This window comes from Rhinatrema bivittatum, chromosome 14, assembly GCF_901001135.1.
Source record: "Rhinatrema bivittatum chromosome 14, aRhiBiv1.1, whole genome shotgun sequence".
Lineage (NCBI taxonomy): Eukaryota > Metazoa > Chordata > Amphibia > Gymnophiona > Rhinatrematidae > Rhinatrema > Rhinatrema bivittatum.
In genome coordinates, this window is record NC_042628.1 from 53,719,922 (window position 1) to 53,743,427 (window position 23,506).

Here is a 23,506-nt window from a genome sequence, read left to right on the forward strand (position 1 = left end):
AAACAAAAGATAATGAGCCAAGGAAGATAGACTATAGGGAATGAAGGGCTGTCAGACTGACATGTCTATATCACTCCATAGCATCTGCTCTGGAAGGTGAAATTACTTCTTACCTGATAATTTCCTTTCCTCTAAGGAAGGCAAACTAATCTACACTGGTGGGTTATGCACTCCTACCAGCAGGTGGAGACGGAGACAACTGACTCGCTGACATCACTGACATATAGCTCTACCCCGACATCAGCCTGACAGTATCTCTAGAAAAAAGCAACATGTGGACAACAAATTATACCTGACACATGACTCTTAACAGTTAATGACGCATTACCTTCTCTTAACTCGGAAGCACTGAGCTCAAGTAAAATATTAAATTACAACTGATTACATAGGCTGGTTCTCACTTACAGTCCTTCAAATGACTCAGACAAGGAACAATCTGCATCATCCCTGAAGGAAAGGACGAACTGGAAACCAAATCACAAGAAGGCAGCCCAGGGCGGGATAATGGATTGGCCTGCCTTCCTTAGAGGAAAAGAAATTATCAGGTAAGAAGCAATTTCACCTTCCTCTGCATTCAAGCAGGCCAATCCACACCGGTGGGATGTACCAAAGCTACTCCTGAAATGGGTGGGAGGCTGCCTGCGCTCCCAATAACATCGCCCTTGCAAAGGCCGCAGCCTATTGATCTTTAACATTTAAGTCATAATGCCTAGAGAAAGCATGGAAGAAGGAGCACACTGCAGTCTGAAATCTCGGAATAAATGCACAGGCAGCTGCTTGGTGAACCGTAAGCACGCCAAGCGACCCACATGAGCTTCCAAATTGATTAACGGTCCTCTGTCGATCTTCGGCATCTCACCGACCATACGCCATTAACTCTTGGTAGGGAGCCTCCCAACCTAGGGGGGGGGCACCCCTGTTATGAGCCCCTACCACTCCTGTTATGAGCCCCTGTTATGAGCCCCTACCATTCCGAGGTCTCTAAAGGTATCCCTGTTATGAGCCCCTACCATTCCGAGGTCTCTAAAGGTATCCTTCTCAGGAGGAGTTCTTTTTTGCAACCACCACAGCAACTTTGTGTGCTCACTTCTATCAGCCAGGCGAGCCTCACTGCCTACACCTGTGACTGCGGAGTCCACCATGCCCATCAGAGCCTGCTAAAGCAGACATATATGCATCCTCGCCCTTGCCCAAGGTACTACCTCCAACACTGTTACCATCAACCCAGAGACTTAGAAATAACTTCACACCATTGGAAGGATTGAACCTGAGATTCCAGCTGTCAGAAACATTGTTTTGGCAGGCCCTGCCTCATGCCATATCAAATCTCACTCTGAAGTAGTCTAAGTCTGTATTGGCTGTAGACTGCTTTTGGCTAAGTTTACTAACAACCCAACTTGAGGAGGCAGATCACCTTGTGATTCACCCCGGACTCTCTTCCACAAGCTTTTTCCAATTCATCCAGCCATCCAGATATGGACAGACCAAAATACCCTCCTTGCACAGAGACGCCGCTACTATCCCCATGATCTTGGAGATGGTTCTAAGCACTGTAGCCAGGCTTGACACTAATGCCATCCTAGAATGGCAAAATGCAAAAACTGCCGACATTCCTGTTGTACAAGGGTATATAAATATGCTTACATCAGATCGCGAGATGGGAGAAGGTCCTCTTTCTACACTACCATAATGAAGGAACACAAAGATCCATTCTGAAGTGCGCTATGCACAAATGCTGTTTGACCCCTTTCAGATCTAAGAGGCATCGAAAGGAGTCCTCTTTCTTCTTGGACAAGATAAAATAGAATAGCACTCAGCATTTTCCTGCAATTAGGGAACTGGAATTACGGCCCTGAAGTCTGCCAATCTTCTTTCTACTGCCCCTCTCCTCACTAATGAGCTGCATGGATAAGGGCATCTACAGAGAGTCAAAGAAACTCCAGAGCCAAGCTGTCTCTCATTACTTCCAAGACCAACTGATCTGTCGCAAGTTGAGTCCATCTTGGATAAAAGCAAGTTATAAGGATGACTATCTCTGAAACCTGTAGGTGGACCCTCGCACCTTCATTGCAAGATTCAAGGTGCTCTGACACTGGAGCCCTAGTCCTTACTCGGCTCTCCGACTGAAAGCTTTCAATGGGATAGGACTTCTGATTCGTTAATCTCCTGTAGAGGCAAAATCGATGGGAATTCTTGGAGTGATCCCTTACCCCCAAAAGACTGTGCAGCCATTCTCTAATGTTCCAGCAAATACGGAATCTTGGAATCATCCCATTGATTCGCCATCCTCTCCAACTCAGTTCCAAACAAAAGAAAGAAACCTGAAATGGCAACTGTGTCAAATTTGATTTAGAAATAGTTTCTGCGGACCAGTTCCACAGCCACTAAAGAAGTCTTGCTGCTATAAACAGAAACTACTCCTCTAGCGATCATACGCACCAAGTCACAGCCCGCATCAGGTAGAAATGTGGTTACTGGTTCCAAAGCAGGCTTGAGTGACATGCAAACCTACTCGAGGCACCATAGGGCAGCAAGAAGCTATTTGCAAATATACTGCCACCACCTCAAATGCCTGCTTGAGGATAGCCTCAATCTTTCCATCCAGGGTGCCTTCAGAGCTGCCCCAACTTTGACCAGGATGGTGGTTCGCATTGATTGCGAACTCCAGGGCATCAACCTCCAGGAATCCAATTGCCCCCTTGCCCTTGAGTCTAGAGGTTACAGGCCCACCAAATATCACCCCCCTTTAAAATTTTCTACCAGGGTGTTCCATGTAAAGTTAACCAACTCATGCACTGATTCCAGGAGTGGCAATAAAAACTGGATGCCTTACTTAAGGTGTCCAGGATGGAAACCTTCCTCTTCATTCCCATATCTCCACTCCCTTCCACTCCAAGTGTTTTCAGGGTAAGAGCTAATAAACCTGACCCTGTAGAAGAAAATGGAGCAGAGCCCAAATTCTTCCAGGATCGGAGGTGGAGGAGAAAAGGAACATCTGAAACATTTGCTGGACCGGGGTAAGGAGCACCTTGCCCGACGGATAAAGCGAGGACTTCCGGGTTTGACGTCAGAGGTGGAGCCGGTGAGAAGGACTATAAAATCTAACCCCCCTGCGGCCAAATCCCGAGGTGGAGGAGAAAAGGAACATCTGAAACATACTTGCTGGACCGGGGTAAGGAGCACCTTGCCCGACGGATAAAGCGAGGACTTCCGGGTTTGACGTCAGAGGTGGAGCCGGTGAGAAGGACTATAAAATCTAACCCCCCTGCGGCGCACAGCCGACACTGGCACGCGGCTTTGCCTGGAAGTCTCGCTGTTTCTTGAAGTAATTAGTTCTTCTCCTCCACTAAAAGTAAGTAAGAACGTGATTTCTTCTTAAAGTTGTTATCTCTGAAACCTCCATTGGTGGAATCAACTGAATAATTTACTGGATAGGGTTGAAAACTTTTATTTCTTCTTGTTTTTTTTTCCCTTGGGTATTCTAGAAATGCCCCACACAAAAAGGAAGGGGAAACTGAGGGAGGTAACAACTACTTCCTCCCCAGTAACCCCCTCCCAATCCAAAACTGAAACATTTTTCAACTCAGCCCCAGAAGTTACTCCCATAGAAGGAGGCGCTGTGAACCCTTTGGTTGGGCACAAAGAGGATTCACCTGCCTCATTGACATCTTTAAGTCCGGGAGCACCGAATACGCCTTCACCCCCCCCTTGGTGGACTTTCTGTATCAAAGATTTTTGAGTTAAAATCTGCTTTAACAGGGGACAAGGTACTACAAGGAGGTGGTGATGTAGAACATTGTGATCCGGATGAAGGAGTAGGCACAGACACACACAAAGCTGTGAATACTGTCAGTGCCTTAGGGTCAGAACCCATTTTACCTCCAAAATTCAAGAAACCCTTTAAAATAATGTTAGATAATGTCTGGACTGCTATAATGACTTTGGAAAAGTCTATTACCACTCTTACAAATGTGGTCACAGATGTGAACAAAAGAATGTTAAATATTGAACAAGAAATGAAATGCAAGAGACGCAAATGCAGGATATGGACCAGAGGGTTTCAAAAATAGAGAAAATATAGACGAGCCTAATACAAGGGGATTCAATACATCATATAAAAATGGAGAAAATTGAAAATGAACTGAGATACTTAAATCTGAGGGTGATTAATTTTTCACAGGTTGGAGGAATTTCAGTTCAAGAGCAATTTAAACAATATCTGGGTACAGTATTGAAAATACCGAATGAATCAACACCACCTCTGGCAAAAATATACTTTCTACCTGAGAGAAGAGAGAAAGAACAAGGAGGACAGCAAGATCAACAGCATCAACAATGACAAGGACCATTAAATGTTACAGAATTGTTAGAAATGTCAAATGAAGAGATGGTTCCTAAGAGAGGAACTGTACTTGTTAGATTTATTTTCCCATCAGATAGGGATATGGTATTAAAATTGTTTTTGAGAAATAGATCTGTAAAGTATTATGAACAACAGATCTGGATTTTTCCAGATGTAACCAAGACAACACAAACTAGAAGAAAGGAATTTTTGGCTTTAAAACAATTAGCAGACAGAGTGGGTGCCCAGATGACAATACGATACCCTTGTAAATATATGATAAAATTGAATAATATAAGTTATATCTATTATGAACCCTCTGATCTAAAAAAAATTCCTGGAGGCTAAGAATTTATTAGGGGAAATGGTTTCTGATTAATGGTATTCATAAAGCAATGAAGATAGGGGTTATAATTTCCAGTTAATATATTTAGACTTAAATTGCTTTGATAATTGCTCAGCTAAGACGTTGATTCCTCCTATTTCATGGGTCAGGATGTCTAAAAGAATGTCTAAATCTATTTTGCCTTCTATAATTGAATTTATATGAAATGGAATATGTAATTTAAATATTCTGTATTGTAAACTTATGATAGTGGACATCCAAATAGTGTAAATGACAGTATTATGTCATGATTTAAAAAATTAATAAAGATTAAATAAAAAGAAAAAAATTCTTCCAGGATCATCCACTGAGCCTCTAGTGGGAAGGCCTAGGATGCTTCCCTTATTTACGGGACTATTTGTTCCCTGCTGGGCACCCTCTCAGAAAGGTCTGCAAATCCTGGAAACAATTTCCACTCAGGAAAAGGATGCTGAATCCATTCCTGTGTCCATGGGGCCAACCAAAGCGCTCTCCCCACTCCCTTGGGGAACCAGGGGGTTGGAAGTGTCACCGACTGGAGAATCACCTCCTGCGCTCACCTCTACCAAGTCTCCGTTGGCCGAGGGGATGCCACAAAAGCAGCAAAATGCTCGCAGGAGAATTCTCCTTGAGCTGCCAGGCAACATTGGACTGGGCGAAGAGAGAGCGATTGCTGGATTGACCTGTTAGGCAAGCTGCACCATGGGAGACCTCTCCTTTCTACCGCCGATCTCAAAGAGACTGCCTCCTGTGGGCTGCTAAAATACCACTAACGAATCACTAGGACATGGTGCAGTCAAGGCCGCGCACGCGAAATTCATGTCTGCAGTCTTGTGCGCATTGTATGTGCATGGGGAAATCCAGGTTATGGCCTTACTATGCATACATGCACATGCATTTGAGCTTTCAGGAAAACCCCCAGCCGTGGCCTTAATGCGAGTCGCAGTGGCCTAACCTTTCTTCATGCAGCCGACATACAAGAAAAGCTGCATGGGAACCTAGAAACACGACTGCCACCCAAACTAATGACATCGGTTCACCATTCTCCTCCACTCCCTGGAGATCGATCAGAGATGCAGGATTAGCGCTGGTGGGGGAGAAAACAGCCCGCTAGGGAAGGGAAGGCCTACTGTAATTTTTTTTTTACCTGATCTCAGACCAACTGAAATCACGATTTGGCAAGTGGCTACAGGGGAAGAGGGCACAAGCCTTCACCGCTGAGCTCCCCCATTTGTCGCCATATATATATTTTTTTTTTATAGCCAAAACCTGGCAAGACACAGCAGCTCAAAACGCTGCTGGGTTCACCTCAATAGCTTAAGTCTCTCTCTCTCAAAAAAAAAAACCAAAACAGGCAAGCCCCACCAGGGAGATGCATATCCACCATCTCCTGGAGATGGAGAATACTGGCAGGCTGATATCAGGGAAGGGCTATGTGTTATAGTGACTTCAGTGAATCAGTTTTCTCTGTCTCCATCTGCTGGTAGGAGTGCATAAACCACTGGTATGGAGTGGCCTTGCCAGTGGTGTCCACACTGCTCTGAGCTAGGAAGTTTTCCACATCTCTGGTTTATATCCAGGTTTGGAGAGTGTTCGAAATTTGATACAGTAAGACATTTTCACTCTCTCAAGAGTGGAAATACCGCTAATCCTGGGTTTTCTCTAGGAAGGATTAATAAGGGTCTGGCCCTAAACTCTTTACAGGTTCTGGTTGCAGCACTGGCATGTTATAGAGGTTGTATTTATGTTAGACCTTTGTTAGATGTTTCTCTATTTTTGGTATAATCCTTTATCCACAGTTTGCTTTCTTAGAGATACTGGCAGTTTGATATCGGGGCAGGACTATTCGTCAGTGACAACAGCGAATCAGTTGCCTCTGTCTCTATCTGCAGGTAGGAGTACATAAGCCACCGGTGTGGACTGGCCTGCCTGAATGCAGAGGAACCTTGATTCAACTAAAAAAAATGTGATTACTGTATTAGGAGCAAAGCTTTATGCAAAACTGGCAATAAATGACCACATTTCTTCCACTATTAGGATAGTTTTCTTTATGATTTCTTTGACAAATAAAACCTTTTTTTCATAGAAAGGTTCTAGACTCTCTGGTTCACTCAATTTCTAGTCTTTTAAATTACTGTAATAACTACACTCAGATATATTCAGCTGTTACAAAACACTGCTTTTTGGAGTGAGAGACTGATTCAATCAATCCTATATACAGTAGGCTCCACTGGTTACTTCTAGTCTATAGGATTAAATTTAAGATCTTATCCTTAGTGCACAAAGCCTTACATGGGGTATTCCAGTATACTGTAGATCAATTACTCCCTTTCAAAGCGTCTTGTACTCTAAAGTCATCCCAGCAGGATCTGCAGATGGTGCCTTCTCCTACAATAATGAGATTATAATCAACCCGAAGACCTATCTTTTGTTTTATTGCTCCTTTCTTGTGAAATATTATTATCATTCTGAATGTTAAAGGAAGAAGAGCTTAAAATTCAGCCTGGCTATTTAAATCAGGCTTATCATGACATTTAGGCATGTATTCTATTTATTTTATTTAACATTTTTTTATACCGGGATTCATGTAAATTTTACATATCGTCTCGGTTTACATTGTAACTGAAAAACAGGCATGTGAAATGCAATTACAAAGAACAAGGCATAAAACTTGGATCAGGATACATGGGGAAAAACTTGGAACATAATTAAAAAGGGGGGTGGAGAACAAACGCATATTAATATTAAAAGGCGCATAATTTAATATGAGAGGAATAAAGCTATGGGGTAGGCTGAAGTAGAGTAAGGTTACTAAATTGTAAGGGTGGCATGAATGGATAGTCTTAATTTAGAAAGTTGGCTAGTGTGATGGTGTTGATGTATGTTGTTGTCGTACTTAGAATGCTTGCTCAAATAGCCAGGTTTTTAGTCTCTTTTTAAAGTTGATAGGGCAAAGTTCTGAGCGGAGTTCTGGCGGTAGAGAGTTCCATTGTGTAGGACCTACTACTGACATGGCTCGTTTGCTTAGAGAAGTTTTGATATATGTAGTTAGTAGAGTGTTTTTGTATGCTGTTCTCGTCGGTCTGGTTGGTAGATGTGGTTGAAGTGGAATGTTGAGTTCCAGTGGAGTGAGCTTGTGGATGGTTTTATGAATGATCGTCAGTGTTTTGTATAGGACTCTGTATTTGATTGGGAGCCAATGTAGGTTTCTTAAGATGGGGGTGATGTGATCTCTCTTGTTAGTCTTAGTCAGTATCCTGGCAGAGGCGTTTTGCAACATTTGAAGGGGTTTAATGGTGTTAGCTGGAAGGCCGATTAGCAGAGAATTGCAATAATCGATTTTGGAGAAAATAATTGCTTGGAGTACTGATCGGTAATCTTGGAAGTGTAAGAGTGGTCTGAGACGTTTAAGGACTTGTAATTTATAGAATCCCTCCTTAGCAGTGTTGTTGATGAATCTCTTTAGGTTTAATTGATCATCCATAATGATTCCGAGGTTTCTCACCTGGGGGGAGAAGGAAGGCTGATTTATGGGGTTTAAGATTGGCTTAGAATAGTTACCGTCTTGAGAGATGAGGAATATTTCCGTTTTATTGGAGTTGAGGATTAGGTTAAGGCTAGAGAGCAGGTTGTTGATGGATATAAGGCAGGTGTTCCAGAATTCTAGTGATTTTTGAAGGGAATCTTTAATCGGTATCAGAATCTGTACGTCGTCTGCGTAGATGAAATGCTTTAGTTTTAGTTTGGAGAGGAGCTGGCATAACGGTAAAAGGTATATGTTGAAAAGTGTCGGTGATAATGAGGAGCCTTGAGGGACTCCTATAGATGAGTCGACGGGGAGTGATTCATTGTTGTTGATTCTAACTTTGTAAAATCTGTTTTGTAGAAATGATTTAAACCAATTTAGAGCAGTGTCTTTGATTCCGATGTCGGCTAGTCGTTCCAGGAGTAGTGAGTGTTTTACCGTATCGAATGCGGCTGATAGATCGAGGAGTATGAGAATACAGGATTGTTTTTTGTCAAGATTCAGGAGAATTGTGTCAGTTAAAGAGATTAGAAGAGTTTCGGTGCTCCGTTCTTTGCGAAAGCCGAATTGTGACGGTGCTAGGATTTTGTTGTCTTCTTTTTTTCAATTGTCTCTATTAAATTTTCAATGTAAATTCACAACATAAATCTCATTCTCCAATTCAAAGGCAATCTTAAAGAGAAATTATACATAACAAATCACTTATAATTACTATACATAAGGAATTTCTTCTCAAATTTCTATTTAAGAACAAAATAATGTCGGGGGCTTAATTTAATCAAATACAAAATAAAAATATCATCTTAAGAAGGGATATTAATTTCATCTTCCTGTGGCGCTATATCTGATGTTCCATTCTGGTCTTCTATTGGACTCAATTTATCCTTTAGAAAACAATCCAAATGATGTGGCTCAGTAAAAATAAATTTTTTACTTTGGTAATTTATATAACACTTCGAAGGATATTTAAATAAAAAGTAGCTCCAATTTCCAAAGTTTTACTCTTAAGCTCCAGAAACTTTCTCCTACGAACCTGAGTGGTTCTAGAGACGTCTTTAAAAATAAAAACTTTTTGGCCACAAAATTTTAGATCTTTATTTCTAAAAGATTTTTCCAATAATACATCTTTCTCTCTCTCCAAAGCAAGTGACACAAAAAGTGTTGATCTTTTATTAATAATGTCAGTACTTTCTTCTAGAAAGGTAGAAATTCCCGGAGAATTTTCTTCAACTATATTTACATCTTTATTAGATCTTGGAGTAAAGTAATATATCTTGGATATAAATGGTATATCCTTTTCATCATATAGCAAAATCTCTTTCAAGTATTTTACTAACATTTCTATAGGTGACAACAACCTAGTAATTGGAAAATTAACCAGTCTCAAATTTTTGATTCTAATTAAATTTTCCACATTTTCTAGGTCGGAATGTAACAATTTAGTATCTCCAATGATCATATTTTCTAAATTCTGAGTCTTATTAACTTTCACAGATAGATCTTTCAGTACTGACTCTACTTCATTCACCCTTTTACCTTGATTTACAATAGATAATCTGTTCACATTTACTAAGGCTGAGAGGGATGAATTAACCTGTATTAAATTAGAGTTCAGTTTTACCAGCACTTTCCACAAATCCCCAAGATTCACATTGGCTGGATCTACAGAACTTATCTGAGAGTCACCAATGTTCACAATGATATTCTCCTCCCCTACTTCAGCGTAGGTAGCTGATTCAGGCTCAGCCAAAACATGTTGCGATTCAAAATCACTCACGTTTGACGATTCCGTCTCAGTTAGAGGTACCTCCTTCATTGCTCCTGGCGGTTGTGGAGGTGTAAGCGCTGTGCCTGGACTTAATGTAGCATCTGATGTGCTACATATACTGTCCATTCTTGGCGTTTCTAGCCGATTTACGTGGGCGTCCATGGGTCCGATTTTGGAAACAGTAGGCGATGAGGTGGTATATCTCGCTTTCCTTTTTCTTCCCATTCCAAGTTGTTTCCCACACTTTTGGAGGGGATTCTCTCTCACAAACACAGCCAAATACGGTCAAAGCCGGTCTAAGCCGCGCGCGCCTTTGGCACGCGCAGCTTAGGCAGCACGCCGGCGTGCCTCGGGATTTAAAGGTCCCGGGCCCTGGTGATGACGTCGATGACTCTGGTCAGCTGGTCTCTCGCTCTCACCTCCTCCTCTAGCGATTGTGATGGTAATCAGCTGCGTTTCGTTCCTCAGAGTCTCTTAACCAGGACGGCTCGATATCCCTTCCAGCCAAAGCCAGCCCCCAGGATTTTGTTGTCTTCTAAGTACTCTGTCAGTTGCTTGTTCACTATTTTTTCTAGTATTTTAGAGATGAAAGGTAGATTTGCGATAGGTCGAAAGTTGGCTGGGTCATCTGGAGGAAGGTTAGGTTTTTTTCAGGAGCGGTTTGAGGATTGCGAGTTTCAGAGGGTCTGGAACTTAACCTTGCATTAGTGAACAATTGATGATGTCTGAAATTGGTTTGGCGACAGTTTTAGGGATGGCAATGAGTAAATTGGAGGGAATTGCATCTGTGGGGTGTGATGCTGGTTTGAGTTTAAGGATTGTTTCGATCTCTAAGGAGGAGGTCAGTTCAAATTTTTCCAGAGTTATGTTCTGTTGGACCAGTGCTGAGTAGAGGTGGGGCAGAGGGGGGCCTATAATTGCATTTAAAGGTGTGATAAGGTCTGTGATTTTTTTCTTGAAGTAAGTTGTTAGCTCAGCGGCTTTTGAGGCGGCTTGATCGTCCGGGATGGATGGGGGGGAGGATTTGGTGAGAGACGAGACGAGAGAAAATAGGGCTTTAGGATCGAAGATGAAATGGTGAATTTTGTGAGAGTAGAAATCCCTTTTGGTTTGTAAGATGGCTATCCGGCAGCGGTGCATGAGAGACTTGTATGTCTCACGGTTGGCTTGTGATGGATTTTTTTCTCAGTAAAGTTCCTTACTTCTGAGCTCTTGTTTCATGGTTTTCAGTTGTGGGGTGTACCAGGGTTTTCTGTTGTTCACGTTGGGATGGGTGTTTTTTGTAATTAACGGGCAAGTGATGTCTGCAACGTTCTTTGTTATCTTGATCCAGGAAGATGTGGCTGAATCTGCGTTTGAGAGGTCAAGATTGTTTAATGCTGATGTTAAGTGAGTGTTAATGGTGTTGGAGTTGCACAGTTTCCTGTATTGGAATGTGGATTTGTGAATAGGTTTAGGGGAAAGTTGGATGTTTTTCAGAGTAATAGAGATCATCTTGTGGTCTGACCAGGGGACTGGTGAGCAGATCAAGGAAGAAGCGGGGGTAAGGTTTTCATTAATGAAGATTAAATCCAGGGTGTGACCCGCTTTATGTGTAGGTTCGATGATTTGGTTGAAGCCCATAAACTTGAGTGTAGTGAGAAATGTTTCACAATTGGAAGATTGTGGAGATTTGTCCACATGGAGGTTAAAATCTCCCATTATTATAGCGGGGGAGTCTGTGTTAAAGTGTTTGGCTATGAGTTCGATTAACGTGGATGGGTCTGAATCTAGGCTTCCTGGAAGGGCATATGTTAGGCATATTTGAAGGTGTTTGGACTTGAAGAATGCTACTTCGAGTGAGGTTGATGAGTTAGTGGTCTGGAGGGATAGGCCTATTTTTTTTTTTGGCGGCTAAAAGCAATCCCCCACCTCTTGTTTTAGGTCTGGGGATAGAAAAAAAATGTCGTAGTCTTGTGTGGGGAGTTGGTTAATTATTGCCGTATCTTCAGGTTTCAGCCAAGACTCAGTGATGGCGCAGCAGTCTGGCTTTGATTCTAGTAGGTAGTCATGTAAAAGGTGAGATTTTTTTGATATTGATTGTGCATTGATCAAGGTAAGGGAGAATAGCGTGAGGCCCGAAAGTTGGTTCAGGGGTGATGTCATGATTGGAATATATCTCTTTTTCGAGAAGTAGGGTGTGGTGTGTAGGTTTACAAAGTTTCTCCTTTGGTTGTAGATGATCGGGATATCGTACATGTGCATGAATAAAGCTGTCTGGGGAGTTATTGTGATGACTGTTGTAGAGGTTAGTTTGGATGTTTGAGGTGTCCGGATGATTCTGTGAGAGATTAGAGAGGTTTGGATGTGCAGAGGATAGAACTGCTGGCGACTGGAAGAGATCTTAGGGCTGTTGGGCTAATCGTGGGGTAGGCCACTTAGATCCTTAACCTGAGGTCTCCTGTATTGTTGTTTGTTTGCTGTCTGTTTGCTGTCCGTCTGGAAGAGAGTAATGTGGGTCTGGCCCTGTTGACTGAGATGCTAGGGCATGCTGGGTAGGCTTGGAGAGAGAAGAATGAGATTCAAAGGGGGAGCGTGTTTTAGCTATGGTTTCCTGTTTTCAGTATGTTTGAGTGCTCCGTGTGCTCTGAGATCTGCTGTCACTGAGGTTTGTACTTAAGGGCTGACGGTCTAAACGTGGGGTAGGCCTCGAGAGCCTAAACCTGAGTTCTCCTGTGTTGCTGTCCGTTTTTTAAGTGAGAGTCTGAGGTAGTAACAGGCGTGATTTATACTCACTGTGTGAGAAAGTCCTCTGGTTAGGGGTAGCTGGACGTCTGTGAATGGGTTTGAGTCAGGTTGCAGGTTCCGGTGAGGTACGAGAGATGAGTTGTAAAGAGTTTAAAATTTGGAATGTGGGTTCCGTTCTGAAACGTTCTGCTCTGCTGGTCTGCACTAAGGGGCGGGCCCCTTTGTCGCGCTCCTTTGGCGTGCGACGCCCGGCGTGCGGCGCCTCGGATCGCGCTTGCTTTTTAAATTCAGGGAGGGCTCCGATTGGTTGAGGTAAGCGGCGGTCGAATCGGCGGGCGAGCTGGGGCACCCATGTGGTCGGCGGGGGGTCAGCGGAGGTAGGGCGAGAGGAAGGCCTTACCCTGATGGGCTCAAGCGCCGGTCGCGCAAGCCCCTCTCCCAGCTCCTACGTTCGGTTCTTCACTGATTTCCGCCGTCCTGCTGACTGCTGGAAAAGCGGCGCCTCGGATCGCGGATTCTAGTAGCTACTTTCTGGTTACTATGTTAATATGGTTAATTGGATTAGTTTATTAAGCTGTTACTGGTTTTATATTTTTTTACAGATTGATTTATTATTTCATTTTGTTTTAATTTTTATTTTACAAGCTTTGTTATTTATTTATTACTGTTTGGGGTAATGATGTAGTTTTTCTAAATTGTAATTTTGCTTAATATAAATAAATAAATATACAGAAGAAGGGGAAAGGTAAAAGAGTCAAGGCAAGAAAATGCATCAATGCATGTGAAATGGAGAAGGACGAGGGGATAAGGCCATGGGACCTGGCGATGTACACCTCAGGATACTGAAAGAGCTCAAGAATGCGCTGAACATCCCCCACAGCTCTTGTCAAGTTGTCCTGAAGATGGGAAAGGCACCAAGAGAATGGAGGGAACAAGGCAGAGGTTGACCAGTCACAAAGGTGGAATATAAATTAAAATTAAATTTAAATCCAAGCTACAGTCTAAATTCAGTACTAAGCAAAACTATGGAAACCCTACTAAAGAAAAAGATAGTGTGGCCCCTTGAAACTTGACACCAGAGCACATTGTTTCACAGTAACATAACAGATGACGCAGACAAAAACAAAAAACAATTGGTTCATTGCATCCGCCCTGTTGGTTTGTTCTACACTACTAAGGATATATCCTAGCTGCCAGTCATAGATGCTTGACTGCTTGCAGGATCTCACTTCTTAACCAAGTCTTTCCCTCCTTGGTAGATAAGTATTCAAGTACCTTTACTTAATTCAACACCCAGGTCCTCCCATTTCCCATGTCTTCCCAACAAGTACTGTAATACCAAATATTAGTGAGGTTGCTGCCCAAAAATATGGCCACCAATGTCCCCCTGGGCTTGCTGGATAGTACCCAGCCACCACCATTCTGCTGAAATCAACTCAGTTGGTTTCTGTAGAGCTGAAGCCTTCTGGATTCTACCTGGCTACCTTGTGGTCTGCAGCATCACTAGCTTGTGCTTCTTTTTAACCCATTCCTTATTTTCTTATCACTTTTCTCCTTTCCTCTGCTCTCTGCCCCAAATATGTTTCAGTTCTATTACAGCATTGCTTTTCATAACATCCATTTCACAAAAGGAAGATTCTATTAGACTGAGTTTTTTAATGAAATGGCAAAAGTGCTAGGTCAGGGAGGAGGGGTAGATGTGGCCCATCTGAACTTCTGACACCATTCCTGATGGAAGACTGGTAAGCAACCTGGACAATAGGGACAAGAGGACCGCAGTATGTATCGCACAGCCATTTTAAATAAATAAACCTGCCCTGGACAAATTGTACATTTGGAAGTTGCAGAATATAAGCATTTTAAATAAATAGTAATAATCAATCTTCTGATGCAGGTGGCATCGAAACACTGGCCACCCGTGTTGGGGTATGAGGAATAGCTATGTTGGCTCCATGACTTCAGCTAAGCACAATTAAGTGGTGATATAATGAAGTATTTTTAATTGCAAGTGGTTACATTTAAAAAAAATTATATTTATATATATATATATATATATATATATATATATATATATATATATATATATATATATAATGAGCTGAGGAATACTGTTGATCTGATGAGCGAAACCAAAGGATATCTGAAATATTATTGGTTTCGCATATGATGGTCCTCTAAAATTGTGTGAAAACACACAAGGGTTTTTATATTATTGATTTTGATAGAAGTAGGCCAGAAAGTTGTAAATCGGATGAGGAACTGGTTGAGTGGCAGGACGTAGTCTGATGGGCAACCAAGTCCGCTCTGTGAAGGCGAAGTGACCATTGGGGATGCCTGGCAGCTCGGGGCTGGGATGGCTTCCTTTCAGTATTCTTATGAGCAACAGTGCTCAGGGACTCGAAACTTAGATTTTTATGTCATTTGCAAACAAATCTAAGCGTGGGAAAACTGAAAAATGATAAATAAATGAAAGGGCAGTGAGAACAGTAAGACTGGTCAAAGCCTGGAAAACGTTTCAGTACTAAAATGTGCAAAACCAGGCATCAAATAATTTAGAAGGAGGAGAACCAAAAATTGGTGAACAAGAAAGATCGAGGGAATGCTAACAATATGCTCGGATGCACAGAGGTGACAGCAACAGAAAAAAAAGGAGGCAATAGAGTCTCTGTATAGGGCACTAATGAGACCCCTTCTGCAGTACTGTGCTCGGTTCTAGAGGCCATAACTTTGTAGGGACATCGAGGGGATGGAAGAGGCTCAGCAAAGGGCTACAAAAATCATACAGGGCCTGCAACATAAACCTATAAGGGAAGGCTTAAGACTTTACTACTACTACTAATTTCTAAAGCACTACTAGACATGCGCAGCACTACAGACAGTGGAAATTACTCGCTGGAGGAAAGGAAGGATATGATGGAAACATTTAAAAAAAAATTTACAGGCTTCTGACAAATCACAGGCTAGGGAAATTTTTATTTTATTTTATTTTTTTTATAGGAAAAGAATTTCAAGGACAAGAGGTCATGAGATGAAGGTGGAGGGAGAAAGGTTCATAGAAAACCTGTCAAAATACTCCATTACTGAAAGGCAACAAGAAACGAGGTGGTAGAAACCAGCATTGTGTCAGGATTCAAGCAGGCTTGGGACAAATAGAGAAGAAAGTGGTAGGAAAAAGAACTGAGAGCAGTGGGCAAGGGGAGAGGTGAAAAGAAGGAAAAAAACAAGGGCAGACAGAGGAAGGACAATCTGGTGGCACCTCGGCCTTCTTGGCAACCGGTTGGACCTATCAGGATAAAGTTCGCTAGAAAAAGAAACCGGGGTGGCAGCAGCTAGACCAGTGATGGCCAACCTTTTGAGCTCAGTGTGTCAAAATTCATAAAAAAACCGAGCATAACTCGGGTGGTGTGTCACTTCTAGAAAAATCCATAATTGTGATATTTGTAGCTCTAATTAATAACAAGTTATAATTTTAATATATGTACTGTATTTATTAATAAAGCAAAAACAAAAAATTCTTTACCTTGCCTGCTTAGTGACTTTTTTATTGCTGAATTTCGTCAGCTAAATCTTCAATTAAAACACTCTCTCCCCCTCCACCCCCCACCCCCCCTCCCACACAAACTCTTACTCCCCTGGATTTTCTCATACACACTCATGCTCTCACACTCACTGACTCCCTCACATACACACAAACACATACACCCAGGTAGGCTCCCAGTCATTTTCACACCACTCCCGCTCCATCCTCCAGGCAGGCACCAATTCATTCTCACACACACAGACCCCCAGGCAGGCACCAATTCATTCTCACACACACAGACCCCCAGGCAGGCACCTATGCATTCACACACATACACCCCCAGGCAGAGTCCCATTCATTCACATGCACACATTAAAAGCAGACCCCCCTCTCTTTTGCCAGCAACTTCGGAACCTCTCTCATTCCTCTGCTGCCACTGTCACTGCTGCCACATGACTATTGGGGATGTTACTATTCTTGCACATTCCCAAAGATTACATGTGCCAGTCACTAAAAATATATATATTTTTTTTAACCTTTGCTGTCTGATCTTAGTTTTCTAATTGATTGGTCACAGGCTTTTTTTTTTTTTTTCCACCTTCCCTTTCTTATTTTTTCCACCTTCCCTTATTTTTTTTTTTTTGCCAATTCCTTTTATATTGTCTTTTTTCTGTTTCTTTTCTCTCCATCTTCTTCCCTCAAACACACAGTCAGGTTCTCATTCTCACATGCATTTCTCTCACACACACACACCCACAGCTCTCACTGGCACATGCTGTCTGACTCTCACACACACAGGCTCTCTCTCACTCCCACATGCTGTCTTGCTCAAGCACATGCAGTCTCTGCAAACATTCAGGTCCTCACTCTCACACACAATCTCTCAACTCATGTCATACACGCGCGCGCACACACAGACCCTCAGCCTCTCTCTCACCTCTGGGCCTCCTCTTCGCGGGTCGCGCAGGATGGGCTCTGCAGCGACCCTGCTACCGGGCCTCTTCCTCTTCTCGGGCCTCTGCGACTTGGGATTCGCGGCGGCCCGTAAGTGCAAGCGATGCTCCTCTTCTGCACGCGCTGATGCTTCACCTCCTTCCTGCCCACGCGGCTCCGGCAACGTTTACTTCCGGGGCCGCACAGGCAGGAAGGAGGAGGAGCATCAGCGCGTTCAACACGATCTTTTTGTTTGGGCTGTGGTGACATGAGCCTCACCACGGCCCTGCCTATCTGCCTGTCGCTGCACCGAATGCGCCTCCCTGCGCCCTGGGGCATTGGGGGGGTGGCTGGAGGGAAACTAAAAAACTAATTTTATAGGGTTGGCGCAGCCGAAAAAAAAAAAGGCTCGGCACAGCCGATAAAAAAAAAAAATCAAAATAAAAAAAAAAAAATCGATAGTCCCAAAACGCTACGCGTGTCAGCAAAAACGGCTCGGCGTGTCACCTCTGACACGTGTGTCATAGGTTAGCCATCACTGAGCTAGACCAAGGGACCTGGGTGGGCAGATAATCAGGCAATAGTATCAATAGCTTTGTGAGCTGTTTAGATTATGACAGAGTTTGGTAGGGGAGCACTTCTGGGTGTTGGAAGAAATATGAGAACATCTCTGTTTATCTACCAGGCTGATAAAGAACCAAAAAGAGAAAGGCCACAAGAGCGAACTTGGCTAAGAAGTGATATCCTACAAGCGGTGAAGCTTTCTACAGCTGGCACATCTCTCTACCAGCATAAACCAGAATAACGGCAAACTAGAGAGGTCAGTTGGTTTTTATCTGTTGCCATCTGCTCTGTTACGATGTGTCAACACAAACCTTTCTGGGATAAGGCCCTTAATACGGTGGTGTCATCAGGAACAAATTTAATCGGGACCTTCTGAGGCAGAAAGGGACTCGAAACACAGCGCCGTATCAGGGCTCAAGCAAAATTATTCAACATAAGATAAGCTGTCTTTGAATATGATTTGTGTCATTACTGTGGATTTAAGGACACTAAAGGAAACAGAAAAATATATAAAATATATAAAAATATATAAAACTTTAATAAAGGACCATAGTCATTTTTGAGTCTTTTGAAATTTATATCAATTGATTCTTTACATTAAGGTCCGACATTCTTCATATACTGCAACCATATTCATGAATGGATAATAGTTTTCTTGTGGGCTTTGTTTTCATCGCTTCAGGTTAATCCTGCCTGTGATAGTGGGCTTTTAGTTTCTGCAATGTGTGTTACCAGATGCCATGTGATGTAAAGGCTGAGCCCTCAATTACAGAGAATGGTGGAGGGGGGGGGGGGGGTGAGCTCCGAGCACAGCACAGACTCACATGCAGTAGAGGATCAGTCCCAGGAAGACAAACACGTAGTTACTCTGGAAATGCTCCACATTTTTCACCAGGCGCTTGCACATCTCCCCAAAGTTTCGTGGCTTGGAGAAGCGTCGCTGGTCCACAAAGTTAGCCCAGGGGCGGATGGTGGAGCGGCGCCGGTCCAGCCACTCCTTAGCTGGGCCCTGCGAGATAATTTTTGGGAGATAGAGCCTGCAGAAAGCGAGAAACAATAATTTAATCTTTTTTTTTTTTAATTTTATTTTTATTTTTATTTTTTTTTTTTATCATCACAGACCACACCACTTGGGAAACACTCGGACGGTAAATTTCAAACTGGTGTACATGCACCCATTTGCATGCATACGTCGGCCTACGCTCAGGGCCATGGCAATTTATAAAACACAACACATACATATGCATGCATGTTAATAAAATAGCCTGGTCACGTGCACATGTGCGCCAAATTTTAAGCGGGTGCGTGCAAATCCCACGTCTACCGTGTAAATCAGGGGATTTTAAAAGGGACGTGCACTGATGATATTCTCAGTTTTACCAGTTTGTCCCCCAGTTAAGAGAAGGTCCTCCAACCTCCCTTGATAGTCCTGACCCCTTTGAACCCCACAGATCTGCCTAGTTTTCTTTAAATTTAAAACTTACACCACATTCATAGAGGTAAAACGTTATGTGGCGGGGGCATCAGTGCGTGCTAGGACGGGTAGGTATTTACGTGCACATTCATGCCCCACCTACATCTTACCCCTTTCTGAAAACTTTCGAGATGTGCATATCTCGGCGGCTTTGAAAATCTGCTTGGCGCACACTAGAGCAACTTTTTCGTGCATCCCCTAATTAATGCACGCATTGTGTTTTTTAAATTCCCCTCAAATTGTGCTACAATGCATGAATTCTAATTCAATCAAGAAAGCAGGGCCTCTATAAATAAACACTATATATCACCAATAAAAAACAAAGATAAATCACAATAATATATAAAAGATTGAGTCAATCCAAATAATAAGGCACCTAAGAGCCCCCTTAGTTCAGCCATCACTGAACTCGATCCAACCATAACCAGAAGTTATAACCTATCCAAGACCTGACCGAATCAGCCCTTTAAATCATATCAAAAGATTTGGAGTCTAAATTATAAAGGCAATGGCTGTGGCAAACAAAGCCAGATTGATAAAAATCGAAAGAAAGCTCTCGGTCTCATTGCAACCAGTCACTTCCTTGGCTGAAGGCACAGCCAGAGGGAGGACCTGATCAGATCTACGGGGCCAGAGAGGAAACATATTTAACCCCACCATTCCGGAGGTAACTTGGACTCCTAACCTGCAGCGGCTTCAAGGCTAGGAGCAGCATTTTAAGAAGCATCCTGTAACGAACTGGAAGCCAGTGCAGCTGTTTAAGCATAGACGAGGTGTGAACAAAGTAACTGCAATCCGTTAGCACTCTTGCTGCTATATTCTGTATGAGTATTAGTCTGTAGAAAGATTCCTTTTTTTTTTTTTTTTTAGAAAGAACAACATACAAAACTATTGCAATAATTGAGAGAGACAGGAACGAGGGGTCAGAGGGGCCACGGGATAGAGAGGAGTGCTTCACACTGCAGTGTCGAGAGCATGGCGGGTCTTTATCATGTCCTTCGGTTGTGTGTTTGCATATCTCAGTGTAACACTATGCAAAGGGAGGGAGCTAAGGCTTATGATCCCTGTGTATGGGTCAATGAGGCTAGAGAACCAGAGGAAATGGAGAGGGGAGGGACAAGGTTAACACACAATTTGGCATTACTTGTTGCTGATCCCGGTCTCCCCTTCACTTCCAGCGCTGAACAAGTCTTCCACCTTTGCAGCCATGGCCTTGGATGCAGCAGGTCTCTTCTCTGGCTGGAACACCTGTCAAAAGTCTCTCACGGTGCCAGCACGGTGAGGAGGGATTACTGCAGAAATAAAACCACATCACTTGGCATGAAAATGAACTGCTTGCAATCCAAGCTGGTGGATGCACAGTAAATACAGAGCGTTTGTGCTCCTATGTGGGTTATATTCTGCCATCTATTCTTTTTTACTTATCTCGGTCAATGTGATTAAATGGCAGGAGAGGGTGAGATCCTACCCCTCGAAACCCACCTTGCTAATGGCACAACGTATGGGCCAATTTGTGCACTCTTTGTCTGGTGGATGGAGTGGCAAGCTCTATTTTTCCAATGCTCCGTTTGACTGCCAAAACATCCCTTAGCATGGGGGATCAAACAGCCCTCCATGGCAAGGTGTTGAACCTCAAAACAGTGAGATATTTTGTAGCTTGGGATTTGGCTGGATATGAATTAAAAAACTATGAGAAGGTACATACAGATTCCAACCAATCTATATACATAATTACTAACAGGGAATCACAATGTAAATCACATTTATTATTAAATATGCACAATATTTTTATTGCAATGAAATGTAGCACTGATATACACTAATATATCTATATGTCATATTATACATTCTATTAGCTTGCAATAGTTAATAAATACATTTATAATGATCACAGACTCTCACACAACACATCCATAATATATCGGGCTTGGTAGTGTGTCCGTCAGTGCTCGCGCATGTTCCCCAGCCTGCAGATAGATGGTGCAGGCGGCTCCCTGGCCACCTTGGAGGCTCAAACACGCCATACAGCGGACATGTGATAACACCAGCTACAACAGGTACGAAGGACAGCGGCCATCACGGGACAGGCAGAATATAGCAGAGGAGACCCTGGCATGCCGTGAACAGAGCGCGTCCCGCGGCACACACTCCGTTCGCGGCGAGGATGAAGGCCCGGCGCGCCGTTTGCAGCGAAAAGGGAAGGCCCTTGTGTGCCGTGATTGGCGCGCCCGGGCCTTCATCTTTGCCACGAACGGAGCGTGTGCCGCGGGACGCACTCCGTTCACGGCATGCCGGGGTCTCCGCTGCTATTTTCTGCTCAAGGCAAAAATGGAAGGCCCTCGTGTGCCGCGAACGGCGCGCCGGGCCTTCATCTTCGCCGCGAATGGCCTAGGTCCCGCAGCATGCCGGTGAGAGAATGTGTGTCGGGGAGGGGAGGATGAGAGAGAGCAGGAGGGTGTGACAGAGAGCATGGGGGGGGGATGCCGGTGAGAGAGAATGTGTGTGTGTGGGGGGTGACAGAGAGCATGGTTGGTGAGAGGGGGGTGGGGAGGGTGCGAGAGAGAGCATGGGAGGTAAGAGGGTGGGTGGGGGGGATGCTTGAGTGTGGGTTTCAGAGAGAGGGAGCCTATATGAGGGGAGGGGGATGCCGGTGTGTGTGTGTGGGGGGGGGGGGGGGGAGTGCGAGAGACAGCTTGGTTGATAAGAGGGGGAGTGCGAAGGATGCTTGAGTGTGGGTTTCAGAGAGGGAGCCTAAATAGGAGATGTGTGTGTGTGCCAGAGAGTGAGGGAGCCTGTATGAGGGTGTGTGTATGTGGAAGGGACACTCTTACAGTGAATTTCTAGGGAAATTCTGCTCATAACAAGAGCAGATGTGTCAATAAAAAGGCTTGCCGCCTGGGCGTAGAACAGGTACAGTTGCTAGTACACACTATATCCATTCACTCACATTCTCATTTGTTCTTACATTTAATGGCATACAATGTGCCAACAAATAAAGGACCTGATTTGTTTTTGCCAACTGAGGCTTCTTCGGGGCGAACTCATATCATGTACTCTTATCCCATGCTGCCACATGTTCTTCCTAAGCATTGATTCAAAGGGGCTCAAAGAAGTCTCACTTGACCGGAAAGCCTATAGGAAAATTGGTCCTTACCTGCTAATTTTCATTCCTGTAGTACCACGGATCACAAACAGATGGTCCGAAAGATGGAAATCGTTCGTGACCTCCAAATAACATATCAGCACACGTCTGATGTCCAACTGTCTTAACTCCCTAGACTCAGAAGTAGAAAGACCTAGGCCCGCCAAGGACGGGAGCTCCACCGTCAGATTCAAATAAAAAGAGGATACTACTTTTGGAAGAAAGGAGGGAACCGTTCGTAAAGAAACTCCTTCGTTAGAAATCCTTAAGAAGGGCTCCTGACAAGATAAGGCCTGTAGCTCCGAAACACGCTGCACCGATACAATAGCCACGAGGAAAACGACCTTCAACGTCAGATCTTTCAAGGCTGCCCGCTTCAGCGGCTTGAAAGGCACATTACAAAGGGCACGGAGAACCAGGTTGAGCTTCCAAGAAGGACAGGGGTTCCGAATCGGAGGACACAGGTGTTTTAACGCCACACAGAAAATGAACCACATCTGGATGAGACGCTAGAGCGAGGCCCTGTACCTTTCCCCAAAAACTACCAAGGGCTGCCACCTGAACTCGTAGGGAATTGAAGGTTAAATCTTTTGCTAGATCTGCCTGCAGAAAGGCCAGAACATCCGGAATAGTAGCCCTGGATGGCTCCACCACGAGGTTCAGGCACCAGTCCTCGAAAATACTCCAAACTCTGATGTAGGCTAAGGAGGTAGAAGTTTTACGGGACTGCAAAAGTGTAGTAATCACCTCCTCCAGACCTAACAGCCCCCTGGGTACGTACAGGGAACATACCTCGCTTTTTCAGCGAGTTAAACCATAATACATTTCACTGTTGTCTCCTAAAACCTGTATATAATCAAAGAATTATATGCTCCAGACTCCTACCATCCATACCATTCATATCCAAACTTACTGGACAACTCTGTGCACACATTTATTATTTATTTATTTTTAATTTTTATATACCGAAATTCTTGTGGGAATTACAAATCACTCCGGTTTACAAAAAACGATGAACTGCCCAACAGCGGATGGGGGCTTTACATAGAACTGTAGAACATAAGGAACAATAAAACCGGATGTCAATTTAACATAGTAATAATAAATATAATATAATATAATATGTACATACAATTTAACTATTTA

The 23,506-nt window shown here is 43.5% G+C and overlaps 1 protein-coding gene across 1 annotated transcript in view; it reads right to left on the reverse strand.

The window, feature by feature from the left end:
* Positions 1-23,506, reverse strand: part of RABAC1 (Rab acceptor 1) — a 78,605-nt gene that overhangs the window by 22,015 nt on the left and 33,084 nt on the right. Inside the window, exons 2-3 of the mRNA XM_029577122.1 lie at positions 20,363-20,510; positions 18,569-18,781 (exon numbers count right to left, since the gene is read on the reverse strand). Of these exons, the coding sequence (XP_029432982.1) occupies positions 18,569-18,781; positions 20,363-20,427 (278 nt within the window). The 5' untranslated portion in view covers positions 20,428-20,510. The remainder of the gene's footprint in view (positions 1-18,568; positions 18,782-20,362; positions 20,511-23,506) is intronic.